Below are 14,797 nucleotides of genomic sequence, written 5' to 3'. Positions count from 1 at the left end.
GGGGTCAGATTGTGGGCCATTGTAGGTAAACTCTTGTTCCTTCATGTCTACAAATTGTGCTGATAATGCAGTGACATGTTCTACTTAACCATTCTCACGTCCTTACAGCTGCCAGATTTCACAAGGTCCAGGAACAATAACCAGTATTAAGTTTATAACAGTGATAAGGTGTGAGGCCTTATTAAAATATTTAAATTTGGAGCCTACCTCTGCAGGTTAGTACCCTATCCATCTCCATTAAAGTTGGATATGGAGGTCGGCTGAGGTCAGGTTTCCAATTATTTATACTTTGAACCCACTTCATCCAGTGCATTAAATTGCCTCTATTTCTTCCCTAGTATAATATACAGATTATTACAGTTGGTAAAACTGTATTGGTAAAACTCCATTGGTAAAGCTCCATCCCCTCCCCACCTACATGCGCGATTCCTCTGATGCCCTGCATCATAGTGACAGCTTCCAGTTCGCAGGTCCTAACCACTGCCTATTCACCATGGATGTGCAATCTTTCTACACCTCCATTCCACACCAGGATGACCTGAGAGCTCTTCGCTTCTTTCTAGTAGAGAGGCCTGAACAATTCCCATCCACCACCACTCTCCTCCACCTGGCTGAACTTGTTCTATCTCTCAACAACTCCTTTAACTCATCCCACTTTCTCCAAATCAATGGTGTAGTAATGGGTATCCGCATGGGTCCTAGCTTTGCTTGTCTTTATGGGGTATGTGGAACGTTCCTTGTTCCAGGCCTACCCGGGTCCCCTCCCACAACTTCTTTACCAGTACGTCGATTACTATTTTGGTGCCGCTTCGTGGTCTCGTCCGGACCTGGAAAAATTTATCAACCTCACTTCCAGTTTCCATCCCTCCATCACCTTCACCTAGTCCATCTCAGACACTTCCTTTCGCTTCCTAGACCTTTCTGTCTCCATTTCCAGCAATAGCCTATCTACCAATATCCATTACAAGCCCACTGACTCCCACAGCTATCTGGCCTACAGCTCTTTGCACCCTACATCTTGTAAGGACTCCATCCCTTTCTCTCCGCTCCTTCACCTCTGTCACATTTGTTCCACTGATGCCACTTTCCAAAGTGGTGCTTCTAATATGTGCTCCTTCTTCCTCAATCATGGTTTCCCACCTACAGTAGAAAAAAACCCAGCTTTGACAAAGGGTCATCTGGACTCAAAATGTCAGCTCTTTTCTCTCCTTACAGATGCTGCCAGACCTGCTGAGATTTTCCAGCATTTTCTCTTTTGGTTTCTATTACAGTTGGTTATTAGAAGCTAACACGAATGAAACAAAGTATTTTGTTAAACTTGATAGTTTTTCTTGTCAGAAACTGGTGTGATCTTAAGTTAGTTTAGACATGTAATGCTCAGCAGATTCATGCTAAAGTTAAAATCAACTGTATGTTCTCAAGTTCTTAAAAAAAATCCCAGACAGACTGGAAACCATCCAGCAGTTGAAATGTATATTTCAATTGTGTTTATTTTGGATGAATTGCATTCTGATTTGGAGCTAGTCAGCTAAGAATGATGCATAGTTTAAGTGTTCATTACAAATTATGACTTCGATCTATCACAAAATGATAAACTCTTTACTGGACAGCAATTGATTTTAAAATGCTTAATAATGAAGCTATTGTTTTATATTAGCAATATTTTACTTTAGCTTTAATTACCAAATTAGACCAGTTGATACATACTTCAATTGTTTCAATACTATATTTTATTTTTCTCCACTTTGCTGTAAGTCTTCCTCTTTCTCCTGTTCTGAAGGGAGTAATTCATTATGGTTTTTATTGTTCCATGAGCTTGCATGGCTCTCTCGTGCCTTACCCTAGTGGCCAGTTTTTTATGGACAGTGGTGGTAAGGGAGTCACAACTCAACTCAATATTTTGCTTCCATTTGTACTTTGTCTAGGGGATTTTCACAGTAACTTCATTGCAGAGTTAATGTAAGCCTACTTGTTACACTAATAAAGTAAACTTATAAAGTTTAAAATTGTTTATTCGTTCATGGGATGTGGGCGTCGTGGTGAACTAGATGAGTTTTTACAACAGTCAACAATGGCTTCAAGGTCATCATTAGACTTTTAATTCCAGACTTTTTAATTGAATTCAAATTTCACCATCTGCGGTGGTGAGATTCAAACCTGAGTCCTGAGAGCATTACCCTGGGTCTCTGGATTACTAATCCAGTAACAATACAACCATCCCATCGCCTCCCCACTTGTTCCATTATCCCCTAGTATTCTAACCAGGCTGTCTAGATCAGTGATTCCCAATTAGTGTGCCACAGCACACTGATGTGTCATGAAGACCCCCAAGTGTGCCTTGAAGAAAGTTTCAAAATGATTAAAAATTAATGCAATTAAACTAAAATTAATCTTCGACTTCAGTTCAGTGGTCGGCATCGCCCAAGATCCAACGAACCTCAGGCCTCCTGTGCATGTGCTGGCTGGGAAAAAGTTGCACATGTGTATTCTAGATCCTTTACGTTGGTCAGGCCCATGCGCATGTTTAGCTAATGCCTAGATATGAGAATAGCATTATGCTGAGATTTCTGTCCTGTCCTTCGCTATCTCCTCTTCCTTTTTAAATTATATTACCGCTTTTTTCTCATTTCAATTTTCTACCTGAGGTAATAATACTCAAAATATTAATGCAAAAGGAAAATACTACAGATGCTGAACATCTGATAGAAGAACAAATGCTGGAAAAACCCAAACAATCAGGCAGCATCTGTGGAGAGAAACAGTCAACATTCATGTTAATGACCGTTTCAAAATATTAAATCTTACATGAACTGGATACATAATCTGTGAACTGTGGTTTTTAAGGAAATCAAGGTTCCATTTATACAGTTTACATTTATATTGTATTATTTATGTTTTTCCAAGTCAATGGCGCCGGGGTTTTGTGATAGCTGGAATTGGAGCTATCAGTGCTCAGCATTATTATACTGGAAATCAGATTTGTGGCATCCACACATGCACAGTAAAACATGGAAACATGCATTTCCCAATTCTGCCTGGATTTTCTACCTACGTTGCAGTTCTCCCTGACGATGAACGCAGGCTGAAAGTCATCCCAAAAACAGATTTTGCTAGAGGGAAGTTCAGGGAAAGCGGGAGGCATGCTTCAAAATGTTTTTATAGTATAGAGATCTGCCGTGACATTTAAAAGGTTGGGAACCACTGCTCTAGGTCTACTGTCGCCCTAGCTGGGATTGCTTAACTCAACACAGATGATTAGGTCCTTCCCAGGTTACATGGCTCAGTATCCCATATATTATCCCGGGTGATATACTGTCTTTGCTTGGGGAAACTTTGATATCTAAAATTACAGCTTTACTGCTTGAGACTCAGAAGCAAATGATGACACAAGGCCAGAAATCCTTTGCATAGTGTTCATTATTTGACATTTGCATCTTAATATGATTATTTGTCTGAAGAGTTGATTCAATTTTTCAATTTTCATTGAACTGTAAAGTTCATGTTTCCTCTTCCTTACCAAAGTGGTATCCCTTTCCCTTTGTTACACCAATTGCGTAACTAGATTAATTTATATATGTCTCAAACCTAAGGACAGAATCATAGAATCCTACAGCGCAGAAGGAGGCCATTTGGCACATCAAGTCTGCACAATCCCACCCATGCCCTAGCCCCACAACCCCATGCATTTACCCTAGCTAGTCCCCCTGACACTAAGGGGCAATTTAGCATGGCCAATCAACCTAATCCGCACATCTTTGGACTGTGGGAGGAAACCAGAGCACCTGGAGGAAATCCACGGGGAGAATGTGCAAATTCCACACAGACAGTGACCCAAGCCGGGAATCGAATCCAGGTTCCTGGCGCTGTGAGGCAGCAGTGCTAACCACTGTGCCCCCGTGCCGCCCCAGATCTTGTAATATTCTGTATAGGCCTTTTTAAACGAAAGTGAGTCTTCAACTTTTGGGGAAAAATCTGATTCTTCGAACAAATCTACTATCGAAAAGCAAAATCTTAAACCAACCAAGATATTTGTCTTTGACTTCAAAGTAAGCAAAAGAAACTTTTGAAGTCCTGTTGTGATCATTTTTCATAACATTTTAATGAGGAAGATGAAGGAAGATATAGTATTAATTATGGAAAAGAGAGGAAAAGATTTTTAATGGTGACGATTTATTTTCAGGGGCAAGAAGATCTTTGAGCCTCCCAAGTTCATGTCAGTAAATGAGGCTGCAGAGCAGCTGCTGGAGATTGTTGAAAACCGAAGAGATAAAGGAGAGGAGCTAGGTGAGTGTAACTGTTTCTGGGTTTTTCAATGAGATTGTATAGGAGCCCACCTTTGTCAGCAGAATTCAAAAAGTACTTGCTTTCTGCAGCTGAAAGATGGTCAAAGAAGAATTTTTTTTAAAAGTTGTGCATTAGTTTCCCTTAGACACCCTCCACAGACCCTAGAAAGCAATAGCTACAGTTTGTATTATGATCTTGTTGCATTATGTATAATTAACCTGTGAGATTACAATGTTCCCTACATCCTGTGGCAAGCTTGAGGTGTGAAAATCTGTCCATCTGATTTGGCTTATTTTAGATCTTGAATGTCACACTGGAACTGTGTTTAGAATTTAGTTTCAGAATTTATCTTGTTTTACTCGGGTCTTGATATATTTGGGCAAATCCACCTTTTGAATGCGATAGTAGTTTTCAAAATATGCATACAGAATTGAGATCCAAATAGAGGAACGAAAGGAACTTAAAGCATCATCACGATCTTCCATAGAACCATTACTCCCAAGATGTCTGGCAACATAACTCTATTTTCGTATCATCTGTCTACCTCTTTCTGCCCTTATTCTGTTAAGAAATAACAACGGTTTGCATTTATATAGCACCTGTAATGTGACAAAATGGCCCAAGACTCCTCACAGTTTGCGAAAATAGAAGGGAACCCAGGGAAATGACCAAAGTGCGATCAAAGTAGGTTTTAAAGCAGATTTTGAAGGTGAGAGACATGTTGTAAGACAAAAAAAATTAAGGAGGGAATTCCAAAGTATGCAAGTGAGCTGGCTGAATTGGTAGTGGTACTAGAATAGTAAAACTGATCCTATGCTTCTGAATAATGTTGCTCAGGGCAATATATCATTATGGACTAGGAGGGAACTAGGACCGAACATTGGGTTCAGCAGAGGTGACTCAGAACAGGAGACATCATAATTGTAATAGATTCTCTGTCATTGCTGAGACAGTTAGGAATAAAATCATGAAATGGAAATCCCACCGACGAAAGATGTTAGTGGAGATTGGTAAGGTTAAGTGTGTCAAAGGGAGGCAAAGAAGAATAACATATTGTGATCATAGCCATACAAAACGTTGTTGGTGAGATCAGGTGGTAGGCGCATTGAAGCGGAATTGAACAATTGAGATTGGCAAAACAGGTGGGCATGGGATTGGGTAGGAGAGAGAAAGGAAAGGCTGGAAATGTGGCACAAACTCTAGATGACAGAAAAATATTTCGACCCTGTCTGATTCCATATAATGGTAAAATATATTCCCATGTAAGCATTCCTGATGACTAAGAATGTTGTGTGTACTGACTCATAAAGTTCATACAATCCTAAACTTGATGTTTGATGGCCCCGGTTCTGCATGAACTGATTTCACCACTGAAAGAACATAAAAGCCTAATGTTGAATCTCATAGTTAGATTACAATGCACCCCAGCAAGGAATTAGGTAAGTAACCTTGCATGTCCAGCAAAGAAGGTACCCAGACCTCTACAAGTTCTAGAATTCTGCAAGGAGATACATTAGAGTACCATTGATATCTTGCCACCTGAATCTTTTTCCTCTCCTCCTTTTCCAACTCCCCACCACCCCTAAAGTAAGAAAGAATTTTTTCGCATTAATATTGATGTATTACTTTCTATGATCATGAATACAAAAAAAATAAAAGCGAGGATGAAATAATATGTTTTGATATCTTTTTTAAATTATCTGCAATTGTGTGTGGCCATAAATAATGCCCATCCTCTCTTGCCTTGAGGGCATGAAGTGTTGGACCTGGAGTCACTGGTCAGCCAAAAGTAAGGGTGTCAGGTTCTCTGCGTGATAGGAACCTGTTGAATCTTTACAACAGTCCAGCATCTTTTGTTATTAAATCATCTCGTTCTAGCCCATAAACCATCAAATTTTAATTATTATATTTCCCACAGTGGGATTTCAACTCCAACCTATAGATTGCTAATCCCATATTATAACTACTAGGCTGCTATACCCTATCAGACTTTATGAACCAGTTCCGCAGATTAATGAATCCAAAAGCAATTTGGGAGATAGATTGCATGTGTTTTAATGAAAATTAATTCTTCGCTCAGCCTGCTTAATTGGATAATAAACAAAGTTTCTGATGTATGCATTTAAATTGAAAATTCCATGTTAAAATGCCAAGCATAGCAACCTGAAAGTAACCACGTGTGCTTGACCACTCAAAAAAAAATTGAAGGGCTCTCAGATTTAAATGAATCAGCTGTGCCTTCAAATAAAATCATTATGGAGGGCACAATGCTTGTCTCTACCATGCATTTAAAAATTCCACATGTCTGTATGTAGAAGTCTGTTTTATGTGTCCAATATATCTACTCAATCTTGTGTCTCTTCAAACAAAGACTGAAGTAAATATTGCACAATTTACATTAACGATTCAACCATAACCACACAGCAGATTTTCCAGCTAAATATCCTTACATCTCATTAAGAAAATGTTAAATGCTCTAAATACACTTTGTTGCCTTCACTAAATTACACGAGGGCTCATATGCAAACAGGCAAACTCAACAGATATCCTCTGCTAGAGCAAACATTGTATCTGTAATTGCAATTCACAGAAAACCTGTTAAATCTCCTGGTTCCTCCCTTCCGCAGTGCACCCAAGCTCAGAATCTAGTGCCTTGTCTATTTAAGGTCAAAGTAATACACTGGGTTTGTAATTCCACCTAGTTACTCTGAACTTTGTATATATTTTGTGTTTTTACCAACTTTGTCCTCATGAAAATTTGTACCTCCAAGGTTGGTAACTGAATAACAGTCTGTGGTAATCATTATTATTATTTATTAATGATTTATCTGTGATGGAAGATTACAACTTTGAACTCCTGGTGTGATGCTGATCTCAAATTAAATCAACTAATCTTGCATTGAAATACTTTTTTTTAAAAAAAACTTTCCTGTTTTTCTGGTAATCCATTTAGCAAGAACATCTCCTCCATAAAAGATGTTGATTATAAAAAAAGCGAAATAAAAACTTGACTAGATTTCTGGTGTGACAACCTTGGCTCAGCACTTCTACCCCTGATCAGAGATCAAGGCACCACAGCATCAGATAGTCATGGGTTCATACACCATTTCTGAGATACAGAGCAGAATTTTAACTGCCAAGGAAGATGGGGGTAAAATTTCCAAAAAATGCTGACATGTTAGAAACATGACCTGAGCCCAACTGCTTCTGGGTTTCATTGGTGCGTGTTCCAAGATGGAGGAAACCACAATGGAGATGTCGGGACAGTTATTTAAATTAACCAGTTAATTGGGTTGTTAACCCAGAATTCTGGCTTTGAACAATCATGCAGGGGTTCCCAGAGCTTGTGTGGAACTCATTATAAGGACAAGAGCATAGTTATTGATCAATGAAACTGACAAGCCAAAAAGCTTTGAAACAATTAAATTATGGAGATGCCCTGCCTATTGCAAAGGCTTGTGTAATCAATGCCAAGTTTACCAAGACCTCCATTTAAGTCAACTTGACACTGCTGAGGCTAATGAGACAGATTTGTGTTGTAGTAGGTGGATTTCTGCAGATACAAGGAGTCATAAACTGTACATGTAGCAATCAAGGCACCCTCGGATTGGCTTTGAGTATTTATCAATCAGAAGGGATTTCATTCCTTCAGTGTTCAGCTTGTGACCACCCATAATCATTGGAAGGTTATCACGCACATTTGCCATGGTTCTTCCATTCTGTGACAAGGGCTGCCTTCTCACGATAATTGTAAACAACTGTAAATACAAGAAGGGTGGAAAATAAGGTTGGTGAGCAGCCCGTGCAGATAGACACATGAGAATAGATAATAGAGACCTGGCTCAAAAAAAGGCATGACTGGGCACTCAATATTCAGGGATACAAGGTGTTCAGAAAAAATAGGAAGGGAAAGAAAATATGCACCTGCAAGGGTGTCAAGAATAGTAATGATCTACTCTGCCTTGCACTTCATGACACTGCAGAGAGGAATGGAGTTGCAGAAGTAGATGGGGCTCTCTGCTCGACATCCTCAAGAAGGAGAAGCAAGAAGAAGAGTAGAAGTTTGATGTGGCCAAGGTGCCTGCAGCCAATCACCTGGCTGGAGAGAGGCCCCTGGTAGATTCCTACAGGCACATTTCAAATAATCTGGATGTGTGAAGCCGTATGGCAGTCCAATGCTAAACCCTCTGCCACTCCCATCCCCCAACAACACAATTCCCAATACATAACGACATTGACATTCTTATAAACACTCAAGTGAATGCCCTTGTGCAACTAAGAAGTCTTCTTGTTACACTTCGTATTACTCCTACCCCTATGGTTTCAGCAGAGCTGGAGGCAGGCTTCTGCTCTGACACTTTTGTCTGTCAATTTTTGATTCCAGTTTACTTGGGACATCCATTTTCATCCCACTGATATTGACCCTGACACTTTTACTCTGGATTCCTCATTGAGCTTTTCCATTGCTATCCTAAGCCTCAAGATACTTTGACTATTGTTCCCTAAACGCCCTTCCTACGGATACTTGATCTACTTGACACTTTCGTTTCCCTGAATCAAATCGAGCAATTCCTCCTTCCTCATTGAGCTGGAAACAAACTGATCAAAGAAATTCTCCTAACCACACTTGAGAAACATTTCCCTTCTCACTATTACTATTCCAGCCTTTTTTTGGATAATTAAAGACCTGCACAATTACTGCTTGAGTTTTTGCAGCTCTGTAATTTTGGTCAATATTTATCCTAACATCACTGAAACAAATTATCTGATCATGTAATATATTGCTATTTGTGGGACTTGGACCTGCTGTGTGCAGATTATCTGCTGCATTTTCCAACATGATGACACTACAAAAATACTTTGTAAATTGAAATCAAGAAAGACACTATGTAAATTCTCCCCAAAAAATTTTAAGTGTTGAATTTGTTTTTTCAGCGGGATTTTCAAAACCAATCTCCCGCACTCTAGGGTGAATCCCATAAAAAATCTGGGGACAGAGCTATTCCCGCTGGAGAGGCCAGCAGCATAGTGCTTAGCAGGCCACTGCGCATTCGCCGACCTGTCAGAGCGAAGATCAGTGCATGCGCAGTAGCCCCGCCCTGCTGGCTTCCTGATCTCTGTCCAGCCCCACGACCCCGCAGCGCTGCCCCATCGATCCCTCCACGGACTGATCGTTGGCCCCGGACATGTCCGGGCCAGCCTCGATTTTCCCTTCTCCTCGCAGTCTCGATCCTCTCCTGGCAGTCTCGATCCACCGCCCCATAGTCCCAACCCCGATGGCCATCCCCAATCACTGGCCTCCCACCTTCTGTCAGTGCCAAGCGCAGAGTGGTAGTGGGATCCCCCGCCCCCACTGATTGCTCCAGGGGCCATGTTGCCCATTAGGCCCTGCCCCCTTGGCATTGCCCAATGGGCAGTGCCAAGGTGCCCCCTGGGCATTGCCACTTTGCCCCTTGGGCTGTGCCAGAGGGCCAGACTGACACTGCCAAGCTGGCAATATCCAGGGGGCACCCCCCCTTATCCTCGACCTCCTGGGAGGTCTGGACAGCAAGTGGGACGCTATTGTAAACCCCGCTGGAGTGAAATACTCCTGGGGGGAGGAGGGGGGGTAGATTCTAGTGGGCCTGGAGACTTCAGTCCCAGTCCCACTAATGAAATGCAACGCTTCATTTGCATAATTTATGCAGCTCCACGCTGATTTCTGGCACAGAGCTGACGGTGCCAGAAATCCCTGCTGGAGCAGTGCAGCGGGCCGGGAGAATCGACCCCAAGATCATTACTTTCATTCTAGAGTTCGCCCTGTTTCAGTAAAGGAGATTAACTTCTCTCCCAGCACATAAAACACAGGAGAGGATGAGAAAGGAGAGATTGTAACTGTTTCACAGGCATTCCAGAACATGTTTTACTCCTCCCACCCTGAAGAAAACCATTTCCTCAAGGCTGCTGCTTTCTTTTAGGAAGCAGACTTGCTAAGATAGATCCTCATCCTGTTTGCTTATTTATAAATGTCCATGCATTCCTTCAGCAACTAGCTTTTTTGCTGAACTGTGACCAGACTGTGCCTACCATCCACCTGAATTTCTTTAAAAACTGAGACACTGAGAATTATCCTTGTGGGAATCAGCAATTCTTTGGTCAAATGTTTGTCATCACAATTTGAAAATCATTTCATTAGGTTTTTAGCAAACATGAGGGTCATTTTCCTCATATTCTCAACAGGCTTAAGGGCCAAAGAACTTGCCTGACATACTGACCCAAGTAGGTATTATCATTACCAGCATGTAGACTTGTCGCCACCAGTACCTCACCCTGATATTATACACCTGCTAATAGTCTTCAAATATAACTAAGGTGTGGAAGGCTGTATTTTTACTGTTGTTTGTTTTCCCATAGTTCAGATGGACAAATGAAAAATTTCACGTCAAGTTTTAGAATTTACTGGTACCCCTCGATGTTGTTCCTTCAGATCCCAGGACCAATGAAATTAACATAGCTTGTAGTTAAGGATTTTATGTGAATTAGTTTAGATAGTCAGTTTCTAAAACTGCCCCCAACTCAATGCGGTAAGTCCTACACAGTTTGGGAAGTGCTCATCAGATAAATGAAGGCATGTTTGGGGCATTGAAGAGGGATTTTTGTTACGCATTTGCCCTGTGCTTTACCTGATGTAGGAATGTTTAATGCTGATAGTAAGAAACAAAAGGTGGAAAAGTGCTCAATATCCCGAAACCAACAAACCTCACCCCGATTCAAAAGAAAGAACTTGCATTTATAAATCATCACAAGATATCCCAAAGTGCTGCACAGCCTTTTAACCTACAGCCACTGCTATTGTGACTGGCATAAAAATCAATAAGCAGTTTCTGCACTACATGTAGATACTTCAAAAATTCCAAGTTAATTCTGTAAAGATATTTGTGAGCTTGAAATCTGGGTCCACAGGCACAAATTCTTCATTACTTTACCCAAGTGATCAATATATATGAGTTTTCACTTAGTATTGCTAAGGTATTTGAATTATTACCTAGAAAATCTGGTGGAATTGGATTCTGCTCTGATGGTCATACCTGAGTTATTTGGGGTTGTGGAGGGATACCTTGTGCCCAAGCAGCCAACATCTTACATTCTGGAAAGGTTGGGTAGTGGGGATGGTTGAATGTCATGGGATGGAAGTGTTGACCCAGCTTCCTGTGAAAGTGGCACTGACTTACCTGTTTCTTCTGCGGAGATCACACACTAGCTGAAGATTAATGAAAGTCCTTCCCATTGACAAAACTCTGAGACAGGGAGATGAGGAATTTGTCCCCTGTAGCACCCTGGCAGAGGCCAAAGATAAAAAAGTTAAGGATGATGGTGGCTTTGACATTCATTGGCAAAGCATGACAACCTAGCCTCACAGGCAGCTAATCTTATGTCAGAAATCAGCAACTATGCATCTCCATCATGCACTGTCCCCCAGGGTACTCAGTAAAGTGACACTTAATTTATTAACCCTGTGGACCTGCTAAGGTCTTCTACCCCCTTGTCGGCTATCTTCTAGCAGGCTGCCTGCTGGTTTTCCTGGGTTGAGGTTGCTGACGCTGCTACTGTTCCTCCAACTATTCATTTGTGTAGTGAGTCAATGAAACCAGAATGACTGAGTGTTTTTTCAGGTCAGTAAACATAAACAGAAAAAATAAATCTCCAAGCTCAAAGATCCTTTGTAAATACGAGAAGTGCAGAGTGTCCTCTGAACCTAGTGCCTGCACTCGACTTCATGTTTAAATACTTCTCCAGCCAGCCTCTAAAATTAATCCATTTGGGGTCTTACTCAGCAGATTGACTGTTGGGCAGGACAGTCCAATTCTACCAATTTTTAAAACTGTTACAGTCCGAATTACATTGAAAGACTCTTAATTCCTTTTATTAGTGACTTGTCTATTTGCTTCTGGCCAGTGCTTCTATCACTTAGAAGAAAAACTCAACAGTTAAATCAGCATTGAGCAGGAACGGGCATTAGGTACGCTGAAACTATTTTAACTACATGATCATCCTATTCACATTGAGCAGGTTGGGTTAAAATCATTAGCCTGAAATTCAGCCTTGTTCACTGGTGAATATAGTTAATGCCTTTGACATGTCCAAATGTGTGAAGCTGTTTTGTCTTTTTGTTATATAGCACTGACCGAAGAGACCCTGTGTGTCGGACTAGCCAGAGTGGGTGCCAATGATCAGAAAATTGCAGTTGCAACCTTACAACAAATGGTGAAGGAGGATCTAGGTGGCCCTTTGCATTCCCTGATCATCACAGGCCACATGCACCCTATGGAAATAGAAATGCTTAAAATGTTTGCTGTGGACAATTCAAGTTTTAATCAACTGAAAACACTTGATGGATCGACATATTATTCATAACAAAAAATAAAGTGCAATTTTAAGTCCTCATTTTCCAAGTTCCGTGCTTCCTTGAAAGTGAGGGAAAAACTGGAGTGTCTGATAAAGGGCAATTCTGCTGAAGGATCAACTGGCCTGTTGTCTCCACAGATGTTGACTGACCTGCTGGATATTTCAAGCATCTGCAGATTATTTTGCTTTCTTGAATCCCTGAATACATTAATTTTGAGGATTATAAGGAGTTATAATGGCTTTGGTGTTTAAACTAAAAAAGGTTAATCAATGTCCATTAATATAGAATCAAAGCACAGTTACAGCACTGAAGGAAGCCATTCAATCTGTTGTGTCAGTGCTGGCTCACTGAAGTAGCAATCCACCTTGTGCCACTCCCCTGCCTTTTCCTTGTAGCTCTGCAATTTTTTTCCCTTTCAAATAATGATCCAGTTCCCCTTTGAAAGCCTCAATTGACCCTGCCACCACCACATTCTCAGCTGGTATGTCCAGATCTAACCACTTGCTGCATGAAAAAAGTTTTCACATCACCATTGCTTCTTTTGCTCATTACCTTAAATCTCTGGTTCTCAATCTTTCTACCAGTGGGAACAGTTTCTCTCTATCTGCTCTGTCCAGATCCCTCATGATTTTGAGCATCTCTCCAAAATCTCCTCTCAACTTTATCCAAGGAGAATAGGTCAAACTTTTTCAATCTTTCTGCACAACTAAAGTTCTTCATTCCTGGAACTAGTTTTTGAATATTTTTTACACTCTCTCTAATACCTTCACATTTTTCCTAAAATGTGGTGCCCAGAACTGGATATGATACTTCGGTTGAGGTCAAACCAGTGCTTTATACAGGTTTGACATAACTTCCTTGTTTTTACACTCTTATGCTGCCATTGATAAAGTCTAAGATGCTGTCAGCATAATTAGTTGCTCTCAATCTCTCCTGTCACTACCAATGATGCACGTTTACACCCCGGTTCCTTTTGCATTCCCTATTGTACCCTTTATTTTCTGTTTTCTTTCAGGGTTCTACCTACCTAAATGGATCACTTCACACTTCTCTGCATTAAATTTCACCTGCCACTTGTCATCTATTCTACCAACCTGTCTATATGACCTTTTGAAGTTTTGCACTCTCCTCATGGCTCACGATATTTCCAAGTTTTGTATCATCTGCAAAGTTTGAAACTGCTCTGTGAACTGCTGAATGGGATATTTCTGTAATCACTGTTTGGACCTTCTAGTAAAAAGTCTGGATCCAATGTGAATTATAAGTTTCTTAAATTTGCAGAAGAGCTGTAGAAAGGGGTGAGATTAATGATCTAAAGTTTCTTTTATATGTTATATAATTGGGCACATAGATGACAGGTGAAATGTAAAGTATTGCTTATTAGTTAAAATAATGAGCCATCCAAAAATAGAGACAAATTAATAGGAACTTAAGAGTGGCCAGCATCAAGATTAGGTGGCAAACGTTTAGAAAGCATATAGACTCCTGGACAATTGAATATAAAACTACAATGTTTATACTGACATTTGAGAGCTCACCGTGGAAGGTCTTGTGGCACAATGGTGGTGTCCCTACCACTGGAACAGAAGCTCTGGGTTCAAGTCCAATGCCAGGACATGTTGGCCATGGAAGGAGCATTCATAATGAGCTGATAATCAGCTCGGGAATCCTTCCACCAGTATCCCACTATTCCCTAAAGAGAAAAACAGTATCGGTGTGAAGCTACACTAAAAATAGCTTACTGTGCACACAGGTTACACCGCTGCAGGGTTCAAAATAAATGCAGGCAGCCAGTGAATTCACTCCTGAAATGCCAGCAGAAGCCCAGACTATATATTCAATAAAGGTCAGCTGGGTTCCATATATTATGACTCCTCCAATCCAGATAGGAAGAATTGATGATGCAGGTCCAGGGAAGAGGGAAACAGCATGCAGTTTAATTGGAGGAGTGAGCCAGCATGGGAAACTGAATCTGCTTGGAGTTTGTTTTCAACAGGGGAACGAGATAAACGTAACCACTGCAGCCGCCCCCCCCCCCCCCATTCCCCTTCCCTTCTATCCATAATCAGTGTAGTTTAGTTTTGAAAAGGCTAATGTGTGTGATTCCAAACCCCCTTGCCAATCCCA

General features: G+C 40.9%; 1 protein-coding gene across 1 annotated transcript in view; it reads left to right on the top strand.

Moving 5' to 3' along the window:
- The window catches only part of dph5 (diphthamide biosynthesis 5), a 58,458-nt gene extending 44,538 nt beyond the window's left edge, over nt 1–13,920 (top strand). The window contains exons 6-7 of the mRNA XM_078219350.1: nt 4,181–4,284; nt 12,443–13,920. Of these exons, the coding sequence (XP_078075476.1) occupies nt 4,181–4,284; nt 12,443–12,678 (340 nt within the window). The 3' untranslated portion in view covers nt 12,679–13,920. The remainder of the gene's footprint in view (nt 1–4,180; nt 4,285–12,442) is intronic.
- The last annotated feature ends 877 nt before the right edge of the window (nt 13,921–14,797 follow it).

The sequence above is a fragment of the Mustelus asterias genome, chromosome 8, assembly GCF_964213995.1.
Source record: "Mustelus asterias chromosome 8, sMusAst1.hap1.1, whole genome shotgun sequence".
NCBI classification, from domain to species: Eukaryota; Metazoa; Chordata; class Chondrichthyes; order Carcharhiniformes; family Triakidae; genus Mustelus; species Mustelus asterias.
Note: the sequence above shows the minus strand (reverse complement) of the source record. Positions and strands in the feature narration are given on the sequence as shown.